The 21,183-nt window shown below is 38.4% G+C and overlaps 1 protein-coding gene across 1 annotated transcript in view; it reads right to left on the reverse strand.

The window, feature by feature from the left end:
• The window catches only part of cacna1hb (calcium channel, voltage-dependent, T type, alpha 1H subunit b), a 218,369-nt gene that overhangs the window by 101,665 nt on the left and 95,521 nt on the right, over window positions 1-21,183 (reverse strand). Inside the window, exon 11 of the mRNA XM_055157997.1 lies at window positions 2,993-3,144. Within this exon, the coding sequence (XP_055013972.1) occupies window positions 2,993-3,144 (152 nt within the window). The remainder of the gene's footprint in view (window positions 1-2,992; window positions 3,145-21,183) is intronic.

Raw genomic sequence — 21,183 nt, forward strand, 5'->3', positions numbered from 1 at the left:
GGCATGTCCCACCGGGAGGAGGCCCCAGGGAAGACCCAGGACACGCTGGAGGGACTATGTCTCTCGGCTGGCCTGGGAACGCCTTGGGGTCCCCCTGGAGGAGCTGGAGGACGTGTCTGGGGTGAATGAAGTCTGGGAGTCCCGGCCCCAGATGAGCGGAAGAAAATGGATGCATGGATGGATGGACGGACTTTTATGTATGAAACTGTGCAGTACAAATAAACTTGCCTTACCTGTTTTTGTACTTTTCTTCTCATTTTATTCCCCGACAAAATATCTAAACTCTATGACAAATATTTCCAACCAGATGAAGTAATAATTACATAAAACATGAAAACCTGTCAACTGGACTTTAATTTGCGTTCATTCTAAAGGCCCCCCATTATGCTAAGTGACTTTTAAAGGAGATGTGGTGATGTTACTGCGCTTTGCCTTGAATGCTGCACAGTATGGCTTCTATCTCCATGAGGACAAGCAGGAAAATTACAGGTCACATCAGTGGAGAGGTGAGTCCAATCACAATAACAGTGCATGTTTTTCAAGGTAATGTTATTAGCACGAAAGACCTCTGTAGCTGAAAAACTGTTAAACATTCCAGGCAAAATAATAAGTAGTAGCTGTCCCTCAACCTGAAAAGTCTATAACCTTTATTCAGTGCAAAAGTTTATAAAAGTAGGAAGGCTGTATATGAATAATGCATAATATAGGACTTTTAAAATGAATTTGAGCTGTTGGATTGAACGTTGTCACAGAAATGTTTCATAATTAGAGAGAATAGTGTCCTTTTTGCTCACATAATAGCCATTTAGATGATAACTTTGATTAAAGGGTTTGTGAACAACATAGTAAAATGTCGATTTGCATAAACAGTCATTAAAATGCACAGAAGAAAGTTGTAATTTGTGTGTTAACCGGTAAAGTAAAAGTAGATCAATTTCAGATTATCAAGGCACTTGATAGGGCGCACTCTTAAGCCTCCAACCGCATCCAAAAACGACTGCGCGTCCCCAATCCACAGCACCCTATACACGAATCCACTCGGGTGTCCCAGTAAACTACAAATCCGCAGCACCCGCAGCGCACGCAAACACGCACGGAGCAGACAGTGACCGCACAGCGAAAAACACCCACAGACACACTCATCACTCCACGCCGACGAGGAACAGAACGGAGGAACTAACCAAAAAAGCGAGTGCAATGTGCCACTTCTAGACACAACTGAACAACTGAGTCACTGTGAACACGCCAACAATCCAGCGGTCCCAGACAGCACCCTCCCTACACGCCACAACTGAACAAAGCCCAGAGTCACCGTGAACGCCACAAACAAACAAAACCACTCACCCATCACACTGTTGTGTTTCCTTTAAAGTCTGGTGTTGTGTTTGTGAAAAAAAGTTTGAAAATAGACCATTCCATGATAGTGCGCCTTATAATCCAGAGTGCCCTATAGTGTGGAAAATACGGTAACCTTTGTTCGGTGCCAAAGTTTATAAAAGTAGGAAGGCTGTATATGAATAATGCATAATATAGGACTTTTAAAATGAATTTGAGCTGTTGGATTGAATGTTGTCAAAGAAATGTTCCATAATTAGAGAGAATAGTGTTCTTTTTGCTCACATAATAGCCACTGGGTCTTTGATTAACGAGTTTGTGAACAACATGGTAAAACATCGCTTTGCATAAACAGTAATTAAAATGCACAGAAGAAAGTCACAATTTGTGTGTTAACCGGTAAAGTAAAAGTAGATCAATTTCAGATTATCAAGGCACTTTCCAATCAAATTACCATATTTTCCGGGCTATAGGGCGCACTCTTACGCCTCTAACCTCATCAAAAAACAACTGCGAGCCCCGCAATCCAGCCAAACACACCCTCATCACTCCACGCAGACGAGGAACGGAACAGAGGAAGGAACTGAAAAAGCGAGTGCAATGTGCCACTTCTAGACACAACTGAACAACTGAGTCACTGTGAACGCCACAAACAAACAAAACCACTCACCCATCACACTGTTGTGTATTTCGTTTAAAGTCCGGTGCGGTTTATTTGTGAAAAACTTTGAAAATAGACCATTCAATGACCAGTGTGCTTTACAATCCAGAGCGCCCTATAGTGCAGAAAATATGGTAACCTTTATTCAGTGCAAAAGTTTATAAAAGTATATGAATAATGCATAATATAGGACTTTTTTAATAAATTTGAGCTGTTGAATTGAATGTTGTCAAAGAAATGTTCCATAATTAGAGAGAATAGTGTCCTTTTTGCTCACACAATAGCCACTGGGTCTAATTTAGATGATAACTTTGATTAACGGGTTTGTGAACAACATGGTAAAACATCGCTTTGCATAAACAGTCATTAAAATGCACAGAAGATAGTTGCAATTTGTGTGTTAACCGGTAAAGTAAAAGTAGATCAATTTCAGATTATCAAGGCACTTTCCAATCATGTTAATTGCTAATATGTGCACTGTGTCACCATGGTAACTTAACATTCCACCATCCACATACATGCAAGTGGTAGAATGTGATCTCACTGCAATCTGCGAAAAACATACAGACTTGAGATAAGAACGTTTTATCAAGATCTGAGTAAATTTCACTTGTCAAGTAAAATGATCTACCAATGGAAAAAGTGTGTTTTTCTTAATTCAAGCAACATTAGATTTTGTTTCTTATTTTAAGTCATAGCAAGATGTATTTCCATATTTAAAGTACAAAAAGTCTTGTTCCACTGGCAGATCATTTTACTTACTTAAATTTATTCAGATCTTGATAAAACTTTCTTATCTCAAGTCTGTTTGTTTTTCGCAGATTGCAGTGAGATCAAATTGAATCTACTCCAATAAATCATTTTAATTTAACTAGATATTGTTTTTTCCCACTGCAAAGTCCTCTGTATGAAATTGTGACATCTTCAAACTCTAGACAGTGAATGCAACCGAAGTGTGAAGAGAGAAAGTGCACCGCGGCGTCTTCTGTGTCCTACCTGATGATGACGATGATGCTGTCAAAGCCGTTGTAAGGGTTCTTGATGTATCCGAAGAGGCCCAGAGCCAGGAGCTTGAGCAGCATCTCCAGACTGAAGAGACTGGTGAACACCATGTTACTGATTTCCAGCACGTCCGTCAGCTCCTGTGGCTGGATCATACAACAGGACACATGCAGATGGACATTAGCATTAAGTAGGACTGTGAAAACATTATGACGGTATTATATATAAACTTACTAAAACAAGACAATTACAGATGGATATATTGCACTTCTAACCTCTGAACCATTAGCCTGATTCATCAGCCAGTTTCACTTTGTAGAAACTGTCTGACCTCGCAGTGTTAGAATTTGTTTGCTCGATGGTAGGTGGGTGCTTTTTTCTATTTAACCAATCGCTGCTATTTGGTCGTGATGTATGTAATGCTCCGCTAACGGGGTTAACTGGTATATTAAACTTTTCCCAAATCCCGTAGGAAGAAGGGCAATAATGTCTTTCCCCTTGATAAAATTCACCAAACATTCTCTTTATTCCAGCTTTAAATCCTCGATCTCGGGAATCGTTGACAACACTGAATATATGACTCTTGGCTGATTGGTTGGTGCCCGAACTTGCACTTCTGGGGTTTTTGCGAACCGTCTATTGTATTTTGAGTCCTCACCTAGTTGCTAGAGAAAAATGAAATTGAGCGGAGGCACTAGGTGGCGCCAATATGGCTACTGAACCATGGCCTTTAAGAAACAAAAATATATTACCGTATTTTTTTGCACTTAAAATCCTTTAATTTTCAAAAAAATTTACACTGCTCCTTATAATCCGGGGCCTTATGTATAATTCTGGTTGTGCTTACTGACCTCAATCCACACTGTTGTGTTTTGTTTAAAGTCCGGTGCGGTTTATTTGTGAAAAAAGTTCGAAAATAGACCATTTAATGTGCACCTTATAATCCAGAGCGACTAATAGCCCAGTAAATACGGTAGTTGTTTTCAGTGAGTCGTTTGGAGCTCGTGGGTGCGGAGTCTCGTGTGCGTATTGAAGAAGTGAGTAGCGGTTTAAAGAAAGGCACACATATACGGGTGAGGAGAAAATTCAGTTTGTCGAATGGACAAAAGTTAGTTTGGTTGAAGATGTTTCGCAGCTCATCCAAGCTGCTTCTTCAGTTCTGGTCAGATGCTGGTGGACACTTCCTTATATCTGTAGGGAGGAGCTAACTACACTGAAACTAACAAACACACTTGTTTACAGTTTCTGTTTGTTAGTTTCTGTTTGTTAGTTTCTTACAGTTTCTGTTTGTTGTTAACAAATAGAAACTGTAAACAAGTAGGTGTGTTACTTTCAGTGTAGTTAGCTCCTCCCTGCAGATATAAGGAAGTGTGCACCAGTGTCTGACCAGAACTGAAGAAGCAGCTTGGATGAGCTGCGAAACGTCTTCAACCAAACTAACTTTTGTCCAGTCGACAAACTGAATTTTCTCCTCATGGATTCTACCTGGACGACTGAGAGATTCTTCACACACATATACATCAACCTGTTTACAGAGTGTTTTGAAGTTCTTATCAGCAGATGATTATAGAAAATGTGTGTTCAAGAGCCAATTACATGTTTCAAAGAAATGCTAAGTGCTAGATGCTAAGTGCTAGCTAGTGGCCCGCTATTATTATGAAGCTATTACCTCTTGTGTTTGTTTATCTACTTTATACAGTATATTATAATTTATATTTTTTCCTTCTGTTTATTTGTTTCAGGACCACACACATACACACACCCACACAAGTTCAACGTTTTTAATAAAAATCATAAAACACAACACTTATAAGCCACGCAACTAGTTTTCCCCATAACAGAATGGAATGAGTCAAATAAAATTAGCCTGTGCCACAATAGCAAAAATAAAAAACATTTATCCTGTTGTATCTAGGGCTCAATCGATATATCAGTTGGCCAATATTATCAGCTGATTTGGGCACTCGGAGACATATCGGCTATCAGCCTAAATTTGGTCGATATGGTCCACGCGGACAGGTTATACAATGTTTTAAAGCTTAGACTCTCTATATTATGGCCATTTAATCTAATTTACAGACAGATAAATGTCCTAATATGTGGCGCCGCATTAATATTGATCTGTATCTGTGTCTGTGATTGAGGCGCTGCTTTAAATGCTCCTGTGTCTGATCTAAGATATTAACTATAAATAAAAATGAAAAATGAACTTCAGCGCCGTTTAGGCTAGCAACAAAACTACGGCTTGTTTTTTAGTTGTTTTGTTTTTTTTTTGTTTAGTTATTTTATTTTTTTTTTATTTTAAGTTTTTTTTTTTTGTTTTATTTTGTTTGTTTTTTTAGTTTTCTTAGTTTTTTTTTTTTTTTTTTTTTTTTTAAAGTTTTTTTTTAAAGTTTTTTTAAATAGTTTTTTTAGTTTTGTTTTTTAGTTTTTTTTTTTTTATTTTTTTTAGTTTTGTTTTTTTTGTTTTTTAATTTAGCCTAAATAAACCTGATTTAAATTCCAATAGAGTAAAATCTATGTTTTAAAATCAGTTAAAGATTTGCAGTGATTTTTTACATTATTAAACTTAATGGCTGTTATATCGACAGCTCCAAAGCCCATTTTATCGGTATCATATCGGATCCAATAAAATCCATATCGGTCTGGCCCGAGTTGTACCCTTGGGCAAGACACCTCACTGACCCTGACATATGCGTGTTAGAGTGTGTGCGAGAATGGCAGGCGTCTCTCTGCCAGTCAGCCTGAGGGCGGCTGCGGCTAAATTAGTAGGTTGCCCCTGCCAACGATGGTAAGTGAATGAATAATGAGATACTGAAAAGCACTTTGCGAGGCTTGTCAAGTTGTAGCGCAATGTAAACCCAAGCCATTAATTTTGTTATGACATTTCTACAATAGGAACAGTAAGCACAGCCCTATCGTCAGCAACACTGCGTACAATCTGAGGAGGGGAGTGCCTTTACAACTTTTTGTATTGAGATTGCACTGTTTATGCTATTTTTGTATTTCTGTATTAAAGTTTTGCCTATGGCTACGTTCACACTGTAGCCTGAAGTGACCCAAATCAGATTTTTTGGCCCCTATGTGACCTGTATCTGATCTATTAATGACAGTCTGAATGACACAGATCCGATTTTTTCAAATGTGACCCAGGCCACTTGGATATGTGCTCCTAAATCCGGCCAGGTCGCATCTATCCCACCTACACGTCACAAATGTACCCAAAGGTTCTTCTCGTCATATGAAAATTGTGTCTGAACTCTGTGTCAGTGAAGCAGCGAAGCACAGAACAATCCCACCACTCTTGGCTACAACTCTGCACCCACATGTTCCTTTCTACGGGCATTGATGCCACTGCCCCACAAAACACCAAAAACACCAAAAACCTCATCCTTCACTTTCTCAATCTCCTCCTTAAAACAAATAGTCTGTACATGTTCTGGCTCCGGTACGACAGCAGCTTTAAAATCTCCAGGTGCTCAAAGCTCGTGTCCATGTTTAGGCGACTTCCCTAAACACTAAGCACACTCACTGTATTGACGCCGTGGTGTTCTTCAATGCACATGCGGGACACTTTTGGGGCGTTTAAAGTTCACACTGGAGATCACATACAAGTCTCATTTAATCAGAAATGTGAACGACCTCTGTGTCTCTGGGACTGCAGATGGAAATTGTCTCCGAGAGCTATAGTCCTGTACCAAGCGTCTCCTCAGTGTTTCTTTGATTAATCAGGGTATCCCCAGGTTTGACTAGCCCTTTTTAAGGCCTTTTTAAGACCACTTAAATGAAAATTAAGACCAACATCACACCCATTATGCGGGCAAAAAACACCAGATCCAATTCTAACAATGACCAGCCATCTACTAAATCTAGAATCTAAGAGCCACTGTGGATTAAACCTACACTTCCCCGTGATCCATCCAACGTCTTCCTCCAATCTACTGATCGTTTACCCATATGGAAAAGGTACAGACAAATCATACACCATAGATTTGTATATGACAGTGAAAACAGTTACAAGATCTTTGGTAAATATGTGCAGCATGAAACATATAAAACTTTGTAAACTGCGAGGGCTGAATATGACACTAATCCCACACACAATGTCCTCACAAGTGTTGGACAAATGTCATTTTCACCACAGAATCAGAGAAAAATAAGTGAAATGATGATTATTTCTTTAAACTCGATTGCTGTGTTGTGTGTGTGTGAGAGTGAGAAAGAAAATGAACTGTGCGTGTGTGTGTGTGTGCGTGCGTGTTTGTGAATGAGTGTGCGTGTGTGTGTGTGTGCATGTGCATGTGTGTGTGTTGGGCAGCATCGGGGTAAACACAATAATGCAACTATTGCATTACAGTCTTAAAAACATAAGACATACGACTCTTCCACTGATATCACAGTGAACATACAGGCTGTGAAAAGACTTTTACTCTGCAAAATCCTGCAGCCTCTTGCCTGTGGGATACCAAGGAACTTGTAATTGTCCTCAATATCTGCTATAGTTTCTTTACAAATAAAAGCTGGTTAGCTCACTTGATAAATCACAGGGCTTTCACTTGGGCAACCTGGGTTCAAATCCCCCTTCTGACTTAGCTTTTTTTTAACTGCAACATATAATTAAAGAATACAAACATTACATGGAACATACAAAGAAAATGTAGTTTATCATGTACATTACCTGTAAATGTCATGCAAAATGTTCACTTTATCTTTACTAGTTTTTCATAATATAGTTGTATGAGAAAAATGCAAAAGGGGGCGACTTTCAGGAGTAAACCACACATGACACATATTAAACTTATATAAAGATTTACTACAAAGACAGTGGTCAATTCTTATATTTTTTTCCAAATGAGTATACCAGAAAACAAAGTACTGTTTGCATATACTCCAAATTAGACATTCATTCATGCTATGTGATTTCACTTTGTTTTTTTTCCTCCATCCATTTAACATTACACTGCAGCCTGGTTGAGTTTACAAAAAAATAAGCTAATGATACTTAAGACCTTTTGTCGAAAAAAATAAGACTTGGACAAAATAATTTAAGGCCTTAATTTAGGAACATGAGATTTAAAACTTTTAAGACACTCCAGTGTATGGTCCTGGTCAAATGAACTAATTAAACTAACCTAAACAAAAACTTAATGTTAAGAATATGAAATGATTTGAACATTTGTGTACTATTCCTTCACGTATTATTTAGTTTTCCTCATTTTTGTGTCTGTTCTTTGCAAATAACTTGTGCATGATTTATCCTTCTAATTACATTCATTTCTACTCATAAATCAAAAATTACATGTCAACTTAATCTTATTTAAGCAGTAATAGTTTCTTGGACCACTACTTTGTACTTCTACCGGTGTAATATTATTTAGAATTAACACTACTCTAACTTGAGGACAATTTCTCTCTACTCTACCCACCTGAGTCTGCGTACCCTGCACACATACGAAGCTGGATGCCGAATGATATTACATCCACATCCAAACAAAGCCTTTGCCATTTTGTGGCATTTCTGCAGCTCCTGTCTCCTTCCCCCGCGCCAAACAAGCCATGCTGAGTAAACAGAGGGACCGAGCATGTGGGTAAGCTCAGTGACATCTGTCTGACACTCTCTGGAGGAGGCACTGGAGCCCTCCGAGGGATTTCGCATGACACCACACCGGTCAGATTCGGCGGAATGGAAGAATATGTCACCATGTGTTACACGATGAGCAGCATCGGGGTTTTTACGTTTTGGTAAAGGTTTAATCAGATAATTGTGCTTTGTTTTAGTCTTGTTTCAGTCGATGAAAATGTCATGTCATTCTAATGTAGTTGCACTCACAGGACACAAATGAACCTTTCCTGAACAGCTTTAGAATGATGTTGAGCTGTGTCAGAACAAGTATAAGAGCACAAAGACTAGTATACACCCACGGACCACTATAGAACCTACCTGAACAGTCAACGATGAAGGCCACATGGTAATATAAAAGAAACTATTTTATGTGGATTTAATGCCTTTCTACTGTATAAATAAACAGTGTGAGTTTTGTGATCAATATTGTGTTGGCTGCTACTAGGGATGCAACTATACAGTCAGAGTATCCCCAGGTTTGACTACCCCAAATTAAAGACTTTTTAAAGACCTTTTAAAGACCAATTAAATGAAAATTAAGACCATTGCACCCATTATGCGGGCGAAAAACACCAGATTGAGTTCTTATGGCCATTACTCACTGCTTTAAATAGCAAAAAATACTTTTATTGTAAAATCTCATTCAGAACTCATTTATAGTGATATGCATTGCTTGTAAAATGGCCAAAAAATCATTTATAACATTCTAAAAAAGACAAACTAAGTATTGTTTGTGCATAGTCCAAATTAGACGTTCATTCACGTTATGTTATTTCACATTGTTGTTTTTTTTTAACTCCCTTCGTTTAACATCGGACTGCAGCCCAGATGAGTTTACACAAAAACAGACTAATGAAATTTAAGACCTTTGTGAAAAAAATAAGACTTGGATAACAAAATGTATGACTTTTTAAGGCTTTAATTTAGGAACATGAAATTTAAGACCTTTTTAAGACTTTTAAGACTGATAGTTTTCTCACAATTTGATACGTATCTTGATACAGGGTCACGATAACAATTCGATTTTGATTTAAAAAAACATGGATAATATAATAACACTGACACTAATGAAACATTACATACATTATACACAATACATTGCAGCACAACTACTGTAAAGCTGTAGTTTATCTGAGACCACACTGCCCTGCTATAGTCTGTGACTCACTGGGCTCTCCCATCCTCTTTCTGGACACTCAGACTATGTTATATTACATAAAAATGTTTCAGCAGATAGTTTTCTGAGTAAAACTTATGAGATAGAATCTGAGAAAAAGATTGCATATATCGTGAGTTGCATCGCGGGTGTGTATACGAGAGCATTTGATTAAAGCCAATGTAAAGACAAAAGCGGAGTATTTAAAAGTGAATATCTTTGTCATTCCTGGGTCTATCAACGGAAAATAAAAAAAGTGACTGAAAGATAAAACCCTCCTCTGTTAGAATATTTCAGCTGTAAGTCCCTGTGGAGCTGTTTTCTTGCTGCATCTGAGGAGGACGCCGTGATAACTGTTTCCCTTTGGACCAAAAGAAATAACAACACAGCACACATGAAGGGACGTGTGTATCGAATCATGACGCCGGTATTGAAATATCCGATATTGTATCAAATATCATTGCATCCTTAACTGCTACCTAGGTCTCATGAAAAAGAGTCTCAATGGAGTCTCCTGGTTAAATAAAGGTAAAATAAATAAATCTGAATCAGTAGAGTATCAAGTGTATTCCTTAAAGGGCCTATCTCATGCAAAATAACTCTTTTCACATTGTATCTTCTGCTCATACACAAGCACAATTTGGGTTTTGGAACATCCATTACACAGTAGTTATGAAATCTTACTGATTTCTTGGAGGCAGTCGACTATTGCTCATCCCCCCTCCCGTCCTGAGAAAGCACAGGCTCCGCCCTCCAAACGTGACGTAGGCTCTGAGTGAGCCGCCCTTCCTCCGCCCATCTCAGGGAGGGAGGGGGACACAGACGTGCACCCTGATAGTGGTAGGAATAAACTTTTATTCATCATGGTGATACAGCGCGTTCAGCCACATGTGTTGGACCCGGAATCGGACGAGGACTTTGAGGAGCACGAAGCTCAAGCACCGCGTCAACATCAGCTGAAAATTACTGATTGGTAAAGTATTAATAAACATGAGTAGATAAACTTACTATATCGTGTTCACTGCAGTGTAGAACAATGAGCTTATGCTGTCGCTTTAGTTTAGGTGTTCATGTGGGAATTGTCGGCCAATGCGAGGCAGAGGCGGTGGAGCAGGCCTTCTGCTACGTCAAACATGTCATAGGTGTATCTGCCGCGTCATCGTTGTAGCAGCTTTAGTTTGTTGTCACGTGGGAGGGTGGCAGAAATATGCTGCAATTTGTTTAAAAAATGCCAAATCAATCTAAAAACCACTTTGCCAACATATACAAAGCCCACACATCACTCTTAGAAGGTAGAAAGCTCTGAAAAGTTAATTTTGCATGAGATAGGCCCTTTAAGTATCAAGTTTCCTTTCATTCAAATTCATTCCAGTTTTTGTTATTCACTGATAATCAAATTGAAGTATGCTTCTATTTGACAAAAATGCATGTAATTTTAGTCAGTTTTACTCTATGAATACTTTTGATTTAGTTTTAATGAAACTATGGTGAAAATATTTGAGTGGACAAAATGAGCACTGGCATCAGGTTTATCCGTGCTGAGCTGTTTGAAGTGTAAAATAGTCCAGCACAGGCGCAGGTGAGCTCTCTGCTGCTGCCAAAGTCGAGCACTCGGGTTTGAAGTGCGTTTGGTTCTCGTTTTGGCTCAGAGTAGCTGAAATGTTCCTGCGTGATATATGCGGCGGTACAGATGCTACATGGAGCTACACGGAGGGGAGCGGGCGGCCTGAGGAGGGGGAGGGCCGTGCGCTTAGCGGGCTCCGTGTCTGGCATCAGCTTGGGTTCCTTTATGTGTGACAGAGTGACATAGATAAACAGCAGCTTAAATGCAGTGAACAGAACTGGTGCCATCAGTTATTTAAGGCGGGTTGATATGAGGACATGTGGCTCTCTCTGAAAATGTTAGGACTGTTAGGATGATGTTTATCTGAGGGCAGATAGATGTAGAACTAAAAAAGACATACAATAAAATCTTCAACATTAATTTAAGCTTATAGCAGGGGTGTCAAACTCACTTGAACATGTGCCATTCAATTATATCCATGTGCAATTATTTTTAAGTCTATTTTTAAATTATTTTTAAGCTATTATTTATTATCTGTTTTATTGTATATTACCTTTTCCTGCTGTTCTGAAATTGCGCGTTGCAGCACTGGAATTTCCCCACTGTGGGACTAATAAAGGCATATCTTATCTTATCTTATTTTGGTCCGGGGGCCATATCCAACCTATTTTGATCCCAAAGGGGCCGGATCAGAAAACTCATGGCATATATACCCCAAAAATAACAATAAGTTCAAATATTTGTGCAGAGAAATGCAAATCTATTAGAGAAATCTTTTTTAATTGATGAACTCTTAATTTTACAAAATACGATAATGTTATGAAAAACCTGAAACTTTAAGAAAAATGCAATTTCAACACAATATTTTAACGTGAACTTGTCTGCAAATAGGAATAAGTCCATTTTTGTTGTAAAATCCTGCACTCGGCTCCACTTTTCTCATTTTGGACATTTTGCTGATGAGGGTGTCACGGTCAACAGTCAAAACGATCGTCCTTTAAGAGCGTTTGGAAGGAGACAAGTCTTCATTTGTGCTGCTCTGGTGGGAGGGGCCATGCACAGAGGCTCTGGAGACACCAATATTTTAACAGAAAATATTATTAAAATATTTTAGTAGAAAATCAGCCGAGGGCCAGATTAAAGGTCTTGGAAGGCCGGATCTGTCCCCCGGGTCGTATGTTTGACACCCCTGGATTATAGCAAATTTAAAGTGTGTGTATTATAATGTAGTTTCCTCATCAAAAACATGGAGTTGTGTTTTGTTTCATTCACATGTTTAACACACAAATCCTGCATATTTAGGCATATTTAGCAAACACCCAGTTCGACTTTCTGATGTCATGTGGTGATACAAGGAGTGCCCCACTGTGTTTTTACTCTTCATACACCTTCACTATCATTTGGATCATTTCAGCTATGGAACAGTCAATCTGCTCATTTGACACACTAATAATAAAGGATTACTCAAACACAACTCCAGGTATGATTTTGAAGAGGTTCACAAGGGTCCATTTTGCGTAGTGTATTTTTCGAACTAGATGTCACACTTTTTTCATGATTTGGGTGTTTCCTGTGACTTATACTCCAGTGCGACTTATATATAAAAATGTTCACACTGACAGTCATGAGAGGCTCTAGTCTACAGTATCTGCTGCTCCTGTTCCTCCTGTACCACTGTCACTTTGCTGCGCTTCGCTACTGCAGAAAGAGCCTCTGTCCTGTCTGTATCATGTCAGATGATCACACCATTACTTCTGTACCAATTTAAACAAACTTATTTTGCAAATTACAAGATGCAAGTAGCGAAATCTGCATCTGAAAACAGTAATCGAGCAGCAGAAATAAAGTTTGGAGTGAGAAACGTGACAACCGGGAATGTGCAACATGAAACTTTCCTGGAAGTCACTGGATGGATGGACAAAGCCTGGACTTCAGTGACACTGAAACCATCCTGTCGAGATTCAGGCCGGAATAATTCTAACTGGAACTGATGCTGAGTCTGATGACAGCTACACAGAAGAGGAAGCGGCGCTCTGTTTACCTCTGGAGGTTGAGGCCGAGTTGCTCAGAAGTGACACCGAGGATGAAGAATTAAATGGATTTAGTTATTTGGAGTGAGATGGAGAGTTTGTTAAACTTGTTCTGTTCTGTTGTTTATGTTATAGTTAATCTGAAGAACTGTTCATATGTGACTTTAACAGTTTGTTGTTCGCTCTTCTATTGTTATTAATAGAACTGGCCTAAATGTCGGTTCCTGATCTCTGATTTTATAAAATAAATGTCCCCCAAAAAGTGTGACTTATATATGTTTTTTTACTTCTTCGTTATTCATTTTTTTACTGGTGCGACTTAGACTCTGGAGCGACTTATAGTCTGAAAAATATGGTAATACAGGACCTTTAAGTAAAGACAGACGAGCTTGACTAAAACATTGTATTGGAGAGGTTGAACAATTGTCTGCTCAAGTTTTGTACTAAGCTTTATCTCAACCGAGGCATCAACAGACACATTAGCATATTTTGGAGGGATTGCTCAAACTTTTCCTTTTGACAATTTTTGGAACATTTCTTAACACATTTCCGACTTCAGCTCTGTCAGTAAAGAGACGGTGAAACTCAACTGTGTTGTATATCGCTGCTTGAAATACGGCTGCTGCCTTAGCTGGTATTGTGATAATAATTTTGTGTTAGATTTTACAGCGATATTCCTCTCTAATACTGACTGATGATATCTATGGTTTTGTTGACAAACTTACTGAATTTATAATAGCTACAAGGTATATATAAAGAAAATGAGAAGTCCTCGGGGCATCTGATCTATTTGCCAAGCCACTGTGGTAAAGTGGTTTATGTCACAGCGGTAAAGAAGGCACTAACTAACCAGTGCTCCTTTACTGACCCTGTACACACCGGCCAGAAAATTGCATCCATCTTAACATTAGCTTGCCAAAACACAAACCAATAAACTAGACACGTAAGATAAAAGCACACACTACAGGTCTGTGCCGGACAGAATTTTCAGTGGCTGCGTATGGGAGGAGGCGCGGTGGGCAGTCTGGAGGCGTGGTTACGTCCTGGCTAAATCCTGTTTTAGTCCTGGTTTTAGTCCTGGTTTAGACCTGGTTTTCGTCCTGTTTTAGACCTTATTTTAGTCCTGATTTAGACCTGTTTTAGACCTTATTTTAGTCCTGATTTAGACCTGTTTTAGACCTGTTTTAGATCTGATTTTAGTCCTGATTTAGTCCTGCTTTAGACTTGTTTTAGACCTGGTTTTAGTCCTGTTTTATACCTTATTTTAGTCCTGTTTTAGACTTGTTTCAGACCTGGTTTAGACCTGTTTTAGACCTGTTTTAGTCCTGTTTTAGACCTGTTTTAGTCCTGGTTTTAGTTCTGTTTTAGACCTGGTTTTAGTTCTGTTTTAGACCTGTTTTAATTCTGTTTTAGACCTGGTTTTAGTCTTGTTTTAGACCTGTTTTTAGACCTGTTTTAGACCTGTTTTAGACCTGGTTTTAGTCCTGTTTTAGACCTGTTTTAGACCTGGTTTTAGTTCTGTTTTAGACCTGTTTTAGACCTGTTTTAATTCTGTTTTAGACCTGGTTTTAGTCTTGTTTTAGACCTGTTTTTAGACCTGTTTTAGACCCGTTTTAGACCTGGTTTTAGTCCTGTTTTAGACCCATTTTTAGACCTGTTTTAGACCTGTTTTAGACCTCATTTTAGTCCTGTTTTAGTCCTTTTTTAGACCTTGGTTTTAGTCCTGTTTTAGACCTGTTTTAGACCTGTCTTAGACCTTGTTTTAGTCCTGTTTTAGACATGTTTTTAGACTTGTTTTAGACCTGTTTTAGACCTGGTTTAGTTCTGGTTTAGTGGTGCAGCCTGCACAACGTACGGGAGTTTGCGGGACTACAGTTTATCATCCCCACCCCCCATGTTGTGTAGTCCCGCTCCCGCGTGCACCTGCAATTGGTTTTCAAAATGTGTCCTGCGCCGCACTGCTTTGCATCGGGTCCCGTGGGAGTGCAGGGCTTTAGTACACACTAAACATAAAGGTGTAGATACTGTTCTTTTTTTGCCAGCACTGAAAAATATTTTGACCCCACAAAAGGTCAACGTTCGGATGTTTGTTTTTTCACTAGGGCTGGGTGTCAATAAGAAGTTGCCAATACGATAGATACCTCGATACATATGCCAGGATATGATACATACCTCGATACATAGGCCACGATATGATACATACCTCGATACATAGGCCAGGATATGATACATACCTCGATACATAGGCCACGATATGATACATACCTCGATACATAGGCCACGATATGATACATACCTCGATACATAGGCCACGATATGATACATACCTCGATACATAGGCCAGATATGATACATACTCGATACATAGGCCACGATATGATACATACCTCGATACATAGGCCACGATATGATACATACCTCGATACATAGGCCAGGATATGATACATACCTCGATACATAGGCCACGATATGATACATACCTCGTTACATAGGCCACGATATGATACATACCTCGATACATAGGCCAGGATATGATACATACCTCGATACATAGGCCACGATATGATACATACCTCGATACATAGGCCAGGATATGATACATACCTCGATACATAGGCCACGATATGATACATACTCGATACACGATATGATACATAGATACATAGGCCACGATATGATACATACCTCGATACATAGGCCAGGATATGATACATACCTCGATACATAGGCCACGATATGATACATACCTCGATACATAGGCCACGATATGATACATACCTCGATACATAGGCCACGATATGATACATACCTCGATACATAGGCCAGGATATGATACATACCTCGATACATAGGCCAGGATATGATACATACCTCGATACATAGGCCACGATATGATACATACCTCGATACATAGGCCACGATATGATTGTACTTTGTACTTTTGATTCAATACAATATATGTCAATTCGATACAGTTCAATACTATATATTTCAAATCCTTTCTATACGGTTAAAAAAATATAATAATGATGGCTGTGTTAAACCACTTCTTGTGCAAAGTCCATATGAAACACAAACATTTTAATCATCAAAACAGTGAAAATGTCAAATGTGTCGCATAAATGAGTTTCCTTCCTCTGAACAAGCAACAAAACTGTAGCTAGAACAAAATAATTTAACAAAATATACCAAAAATACGATATATTGATATAAATAAGAAGTAAGAATAAGGATATAACAAAAGTAGTTCCTTTGGATTTGATCTGTGCTGTGTTTTCACAAAACTAAAATTTCAATTTCAGTACTAAAGGATAGACTTGATACTCAATACATATTCCGATACCACAACAATACATTACATCATAGTACTTCCCTTTACATTACCATGTGGTCTTATATCTGTGCAATCCCTCAGTGTTCCAGGTAGGTTCCATACTAGTCATTGACATCAAATAAAAAAATAAAAAAATTAAATAAGTATATTACGCAAAATGGACTCTTGTAATCTTTAAGCCATGTTATAATGTTGTTACCACCTCAAACACATAACTGGAGTTGTGTTTGTTTCATTCACACAGGTTTGCATGACCCTGCATCTTTAGTCTTTCTACATCTCCAAAGATCAAAATGCTCTGTTCCACCTTGTGATGTCATGAAGTGGTATTTTTTCAAGTTTTCAGAATTGTCCAAATGAACCTAGTGAAGGTGTATGGAGTTTAAACACACAGAGGAGCACTCAATAACTACCGCATGACATCACAAGGTGGAACAGAGTGGTTTCAGTCAGAGAGGACATAGCCTAGATATTTAAGACACAATATGTTTGTGTCTTAAATGTGTGTGAATGAAGTAAAACACAATTCCAGGTGTGTTTGTTATGAGGAAACATTAGAACACAGATACAACCATAGCATAATTTGGGCCCTTTAAAAAACAGTATTTAAAACCACTGCCTATGATTCTTCTCACAGTCGTAGCACCAACATCTGACATGGTTTTATGAAGAAAAAAAAAATGTATAAAATGTTTTAGAGAGTAGGGGTTTGCAAAAATACTGAAATATCAATATATCATTTTCGTTTAATGTGATGATACAGTATAGATATCGTGAGCTGCTGTATCGATATATATCGCCAAGAGTGTTTATTGGCATATTTTACTAAATTATTTGGTTACAGCGCTACAGTTTTGTTGCTTGTTCAGAGGAAGGAAATTCGTTTGACATTTTCACTGTTTTGATGATTAAAATGTTTGTGTTTCATATGAACTTTACACAAGAAGTGGTTTAACTTTTAACTTTTTCAAACATGATTTAGCCTTTATTTTTACAACTGAACCATACTGAAATATATCGTATCGAATTGAAAGCTCACTCTATTGAGATATGTATCATATCGTGGCCTATGTATGGAGATATGTATCGTACCCTGGCCTATGTACTGAGATATGTATCGTATCATAGCCTATGTATTGTTATATGTATTGTACCATGGCCTTTGTATGGAGATATGTATCGTATCGTGGCCTTTGTATCAAGGTACATATCATATCGGCAACCTCTTAAAGATACCCAGTCCTATCAGTTAGAGCATTTTTCATTCGCACGTTGAAGTCACACCATAGATTTCTCACATAATAATCAGTAGGCTAAATTTAGATGCTAACTGTAACTAGCACGTTGTCGGCATACATTTACGACGTGATGATAAAACATCAGCTTGTTCGTTTGCATGATGAATTATTGCGTTATTTAAATGCCCATAATGATGCAGCAGATGGTTTTGCCCACAGTTTGTGACACAATTTAGAGAATTATAGCCCCATTATAATCCCACTGGCCGTCCAGGCTGTTACATGTTTATTTACGGCAACTAGTCCTGACAACAACAACTTTCAGGCTGTTGATTATCTGTGGTTATATCATCAAGGAAAGAGAAAACAAAGCATTTAAAATCTAATTAAGTACAATTAACTCAAATTAAAGACATGCTACGACAACACATCACTAGTATCAAAGCAGCACTGGAAACATCCGCCTAAAGATGCACTATGTAACCGGATTGTCTCCATGGACATGTCTTAAAAGACTCATTACGCTATTTTCTGATCTATGATGTAATGTTTCCTCATCACAAACACACCTGGAGTGTTTTGTTTTATTCACACATGTTTAACACTCAAACCCTGCACATTTAGGCATATTTAGAGGTTTTTTTCTCAAACGGAAAACACTCTGTTCCATCTGTGGTAATACAGAAAGTGATCCACTGTGTTTTTAAACCCAATACACCTTCACTAGAATCATCTGGTTAACTTGAAAACTACAACTTCATGACGTCACAAGGAGGAACAGAACATTTTGAGCTTTAGTGATGTTTGCAGACAGAGGGTGACTCAAACGTGTGAATGAAACAAAACACAACTCCTGGTCTGTTTGTGATGAGGTAACAGTATTATAACATGGCCTAAAGCTCACAAGAGTCCATTCTGTGTAATATAGGCTTATAATTTGTTTATCAGCACAGTGGATGCATGTGCAGCCTGAGTGCAGAAAGCCCAGCTGTCTGTGCAGATAACATAGAGCTGCACTGTTATGCTGCTTCATTAACATTTGTAAATGGGATACATCTTAATGTCCCCTATGCACTAAATGCACCTGTATTTGTGGGGAAACGGGCCGAACTTCAGTGGTTGGTGTTGGTCGAAAATGGGCTGAACCGCTGAAATGAGCTCCCAGCAGCCTAAATCGACAGTGATGTCGAATCAATTCCTGCCACCCTGTCAAAATAAGAGACCTTATGTTTACAGTTGTATAGATCCAATAAAGCCAAACCCTGACCTCCCAAGTTATACAACATATTTCTTTGGATTAGAGACAGCGAGTTTGATGCTGTTTGTACACGGTGATCACACTTTATATCTTAGTTTTGTAAAATTTCAACTCATTTCTATGAATATGCGGAGTTCATTTGGACAGTCGTATTCTGCTCAAACAGTGCTCCGACTAAAGGAAGCGCATATCAACAGGACAATTCAGCCATCGAATAATGCTCCCACTGTAGAATCACCATTATTCACACATTTCCACAGGCTCATATCTTCTATCAAATAAAGCTCCCACTACATAAGAGAAAGAAATGACTGGAAACACTAAAATCTTTATATTAAATAAATATCATCGGCTACAGTGTGAATTTCATTTTATAATATAGTGATATTTTATTTATACAGCACCTTTCTAAACAAAGTTATAACATTTTCTACACACGGAAACAAAATAAAATACGATGAAATGAAAATGATAATGATAAAATCAAATATTAATTCTAAACTACTGAATCATTTAACGTAGATATTCTGCCACAAATCTAACACACACATGTTGTTGTTTAATTGATCCAAACATACAATAAAACCAATACACTGTTAAAATGTGACTTGTTACTCCAGTTCTGCCTCGGGAGCTCAAATCGACAGCATTTAAACTGGAACAGCGTTTGGGGGTCATATGCATGTGCAGTAGCGCTAGGTAACTCAAATTGGCGGGGAGCTCAAATCGACAGGACACAGGACATCCATTCATACCTGATGGACACACCCAGCCTAGCCTCCTGGAAGAGCCTGGGATTCTACAAGATACTGGCATGATACAAGATATGACATCAGCTCTTTCTGCAGGCGACATGTGCAGTAGAGCAGCAAGTGACGTATTCTGATCATCCCTCTATAGCAGTGTTCCCCAAACTTTTTTTCTGGGGACCCATATTTTAAAAGTCACAAACCTTCACGACCCAAGTCAATAGACATTATTCATAAGGTAGAATTTGAGCATTATTGAACATTAATGAGGACATTTTATTATTGACTGAGTGATCATGTCTCTGAACAATTAGTTTTACTCAAGTTTTAACAATGAAAAACAGCAATAAAAGGATCCAGAAGTCACCTATTTGGACATTAAATGTAGAACATTTCTTTTTCTTTTCAGCATTCAATTGAACCAACAATACTGGAACAAAATAGTCAGTAAAATAATTACAAAAAGATTAGAAATTATACAAAACATGTCTTAACATTTCGACATTTCTAATGAGACAGTTGGGGCTGTGTGTGTTTTTGTAGCTTCTTTCAGTCCGGGTGCAGGAGGAGAGCGCAACAGCAGATCAGGCGCAGTCTGTTTCCGTGCTTTAGCTTCATTTTGGTGAGCACAGAAAATCCCAGTTCACACATATATGTAGTAGTGAAAGGAATAAGCAGAGAAACACTGGCCCTACTGAGGACAGGATATTCTGACAAAATGCTGATCCAGTATGAAGATGAGATCACAGATCAGAACTGTATATCACAGACCTACATGCAGATCGTGACAAGGCGACCCCCCCAAAAAATCTCTTGTGACTCACCTGAGGGTCGCAACCCAGTCTTTGGGACATAATACTCTATAGGACCTTTCATTATTATAACAGAAACATACATTGTTATTGTGAGCAAGGTCACCTCTCCACAGATCTAACCTGTAACCTGTCACCTGCTTGTGTTGGAGATAGATACATTTAATGTCATACTGTAGAACATTCAAACAAAAGCAATGACATCTCCAAAAAAAGAAAAAAAAAAAAGTAGTAGGCTTCATCTAACATCCCAACATTATATGCTGCCTGTAGATCAAGACTAAGATTACGAATTTGTGAAAAGTAGCACTCAATCACAATGGTGTTATCGATGTCACTTTAAAGTACTGCAAAATAACATGGCACAGTCGTTCATCTCTCACTACAAATGAAGAGGTTCAGCACTTATGGATTTTCTGTT

Source organism: Boleophthalmus pectinirostris, unplaced genomic scaffold (genome assembly GCF_026225935.1).
Source record: "Boleophthalmus pectinirostris isolate CB_2022bp ecotype Guang Dong unplaced genomic scaffold, ASM2622593v1 HiC_scaffold_22, whole genome shotgun sequence".
NCBI lineage: Eukaryota > Metazoa > Chordata > Actinopteri > Gobiiformes > Gobiidae > Boleophthalmus > Boleophthalmus pectinirostris.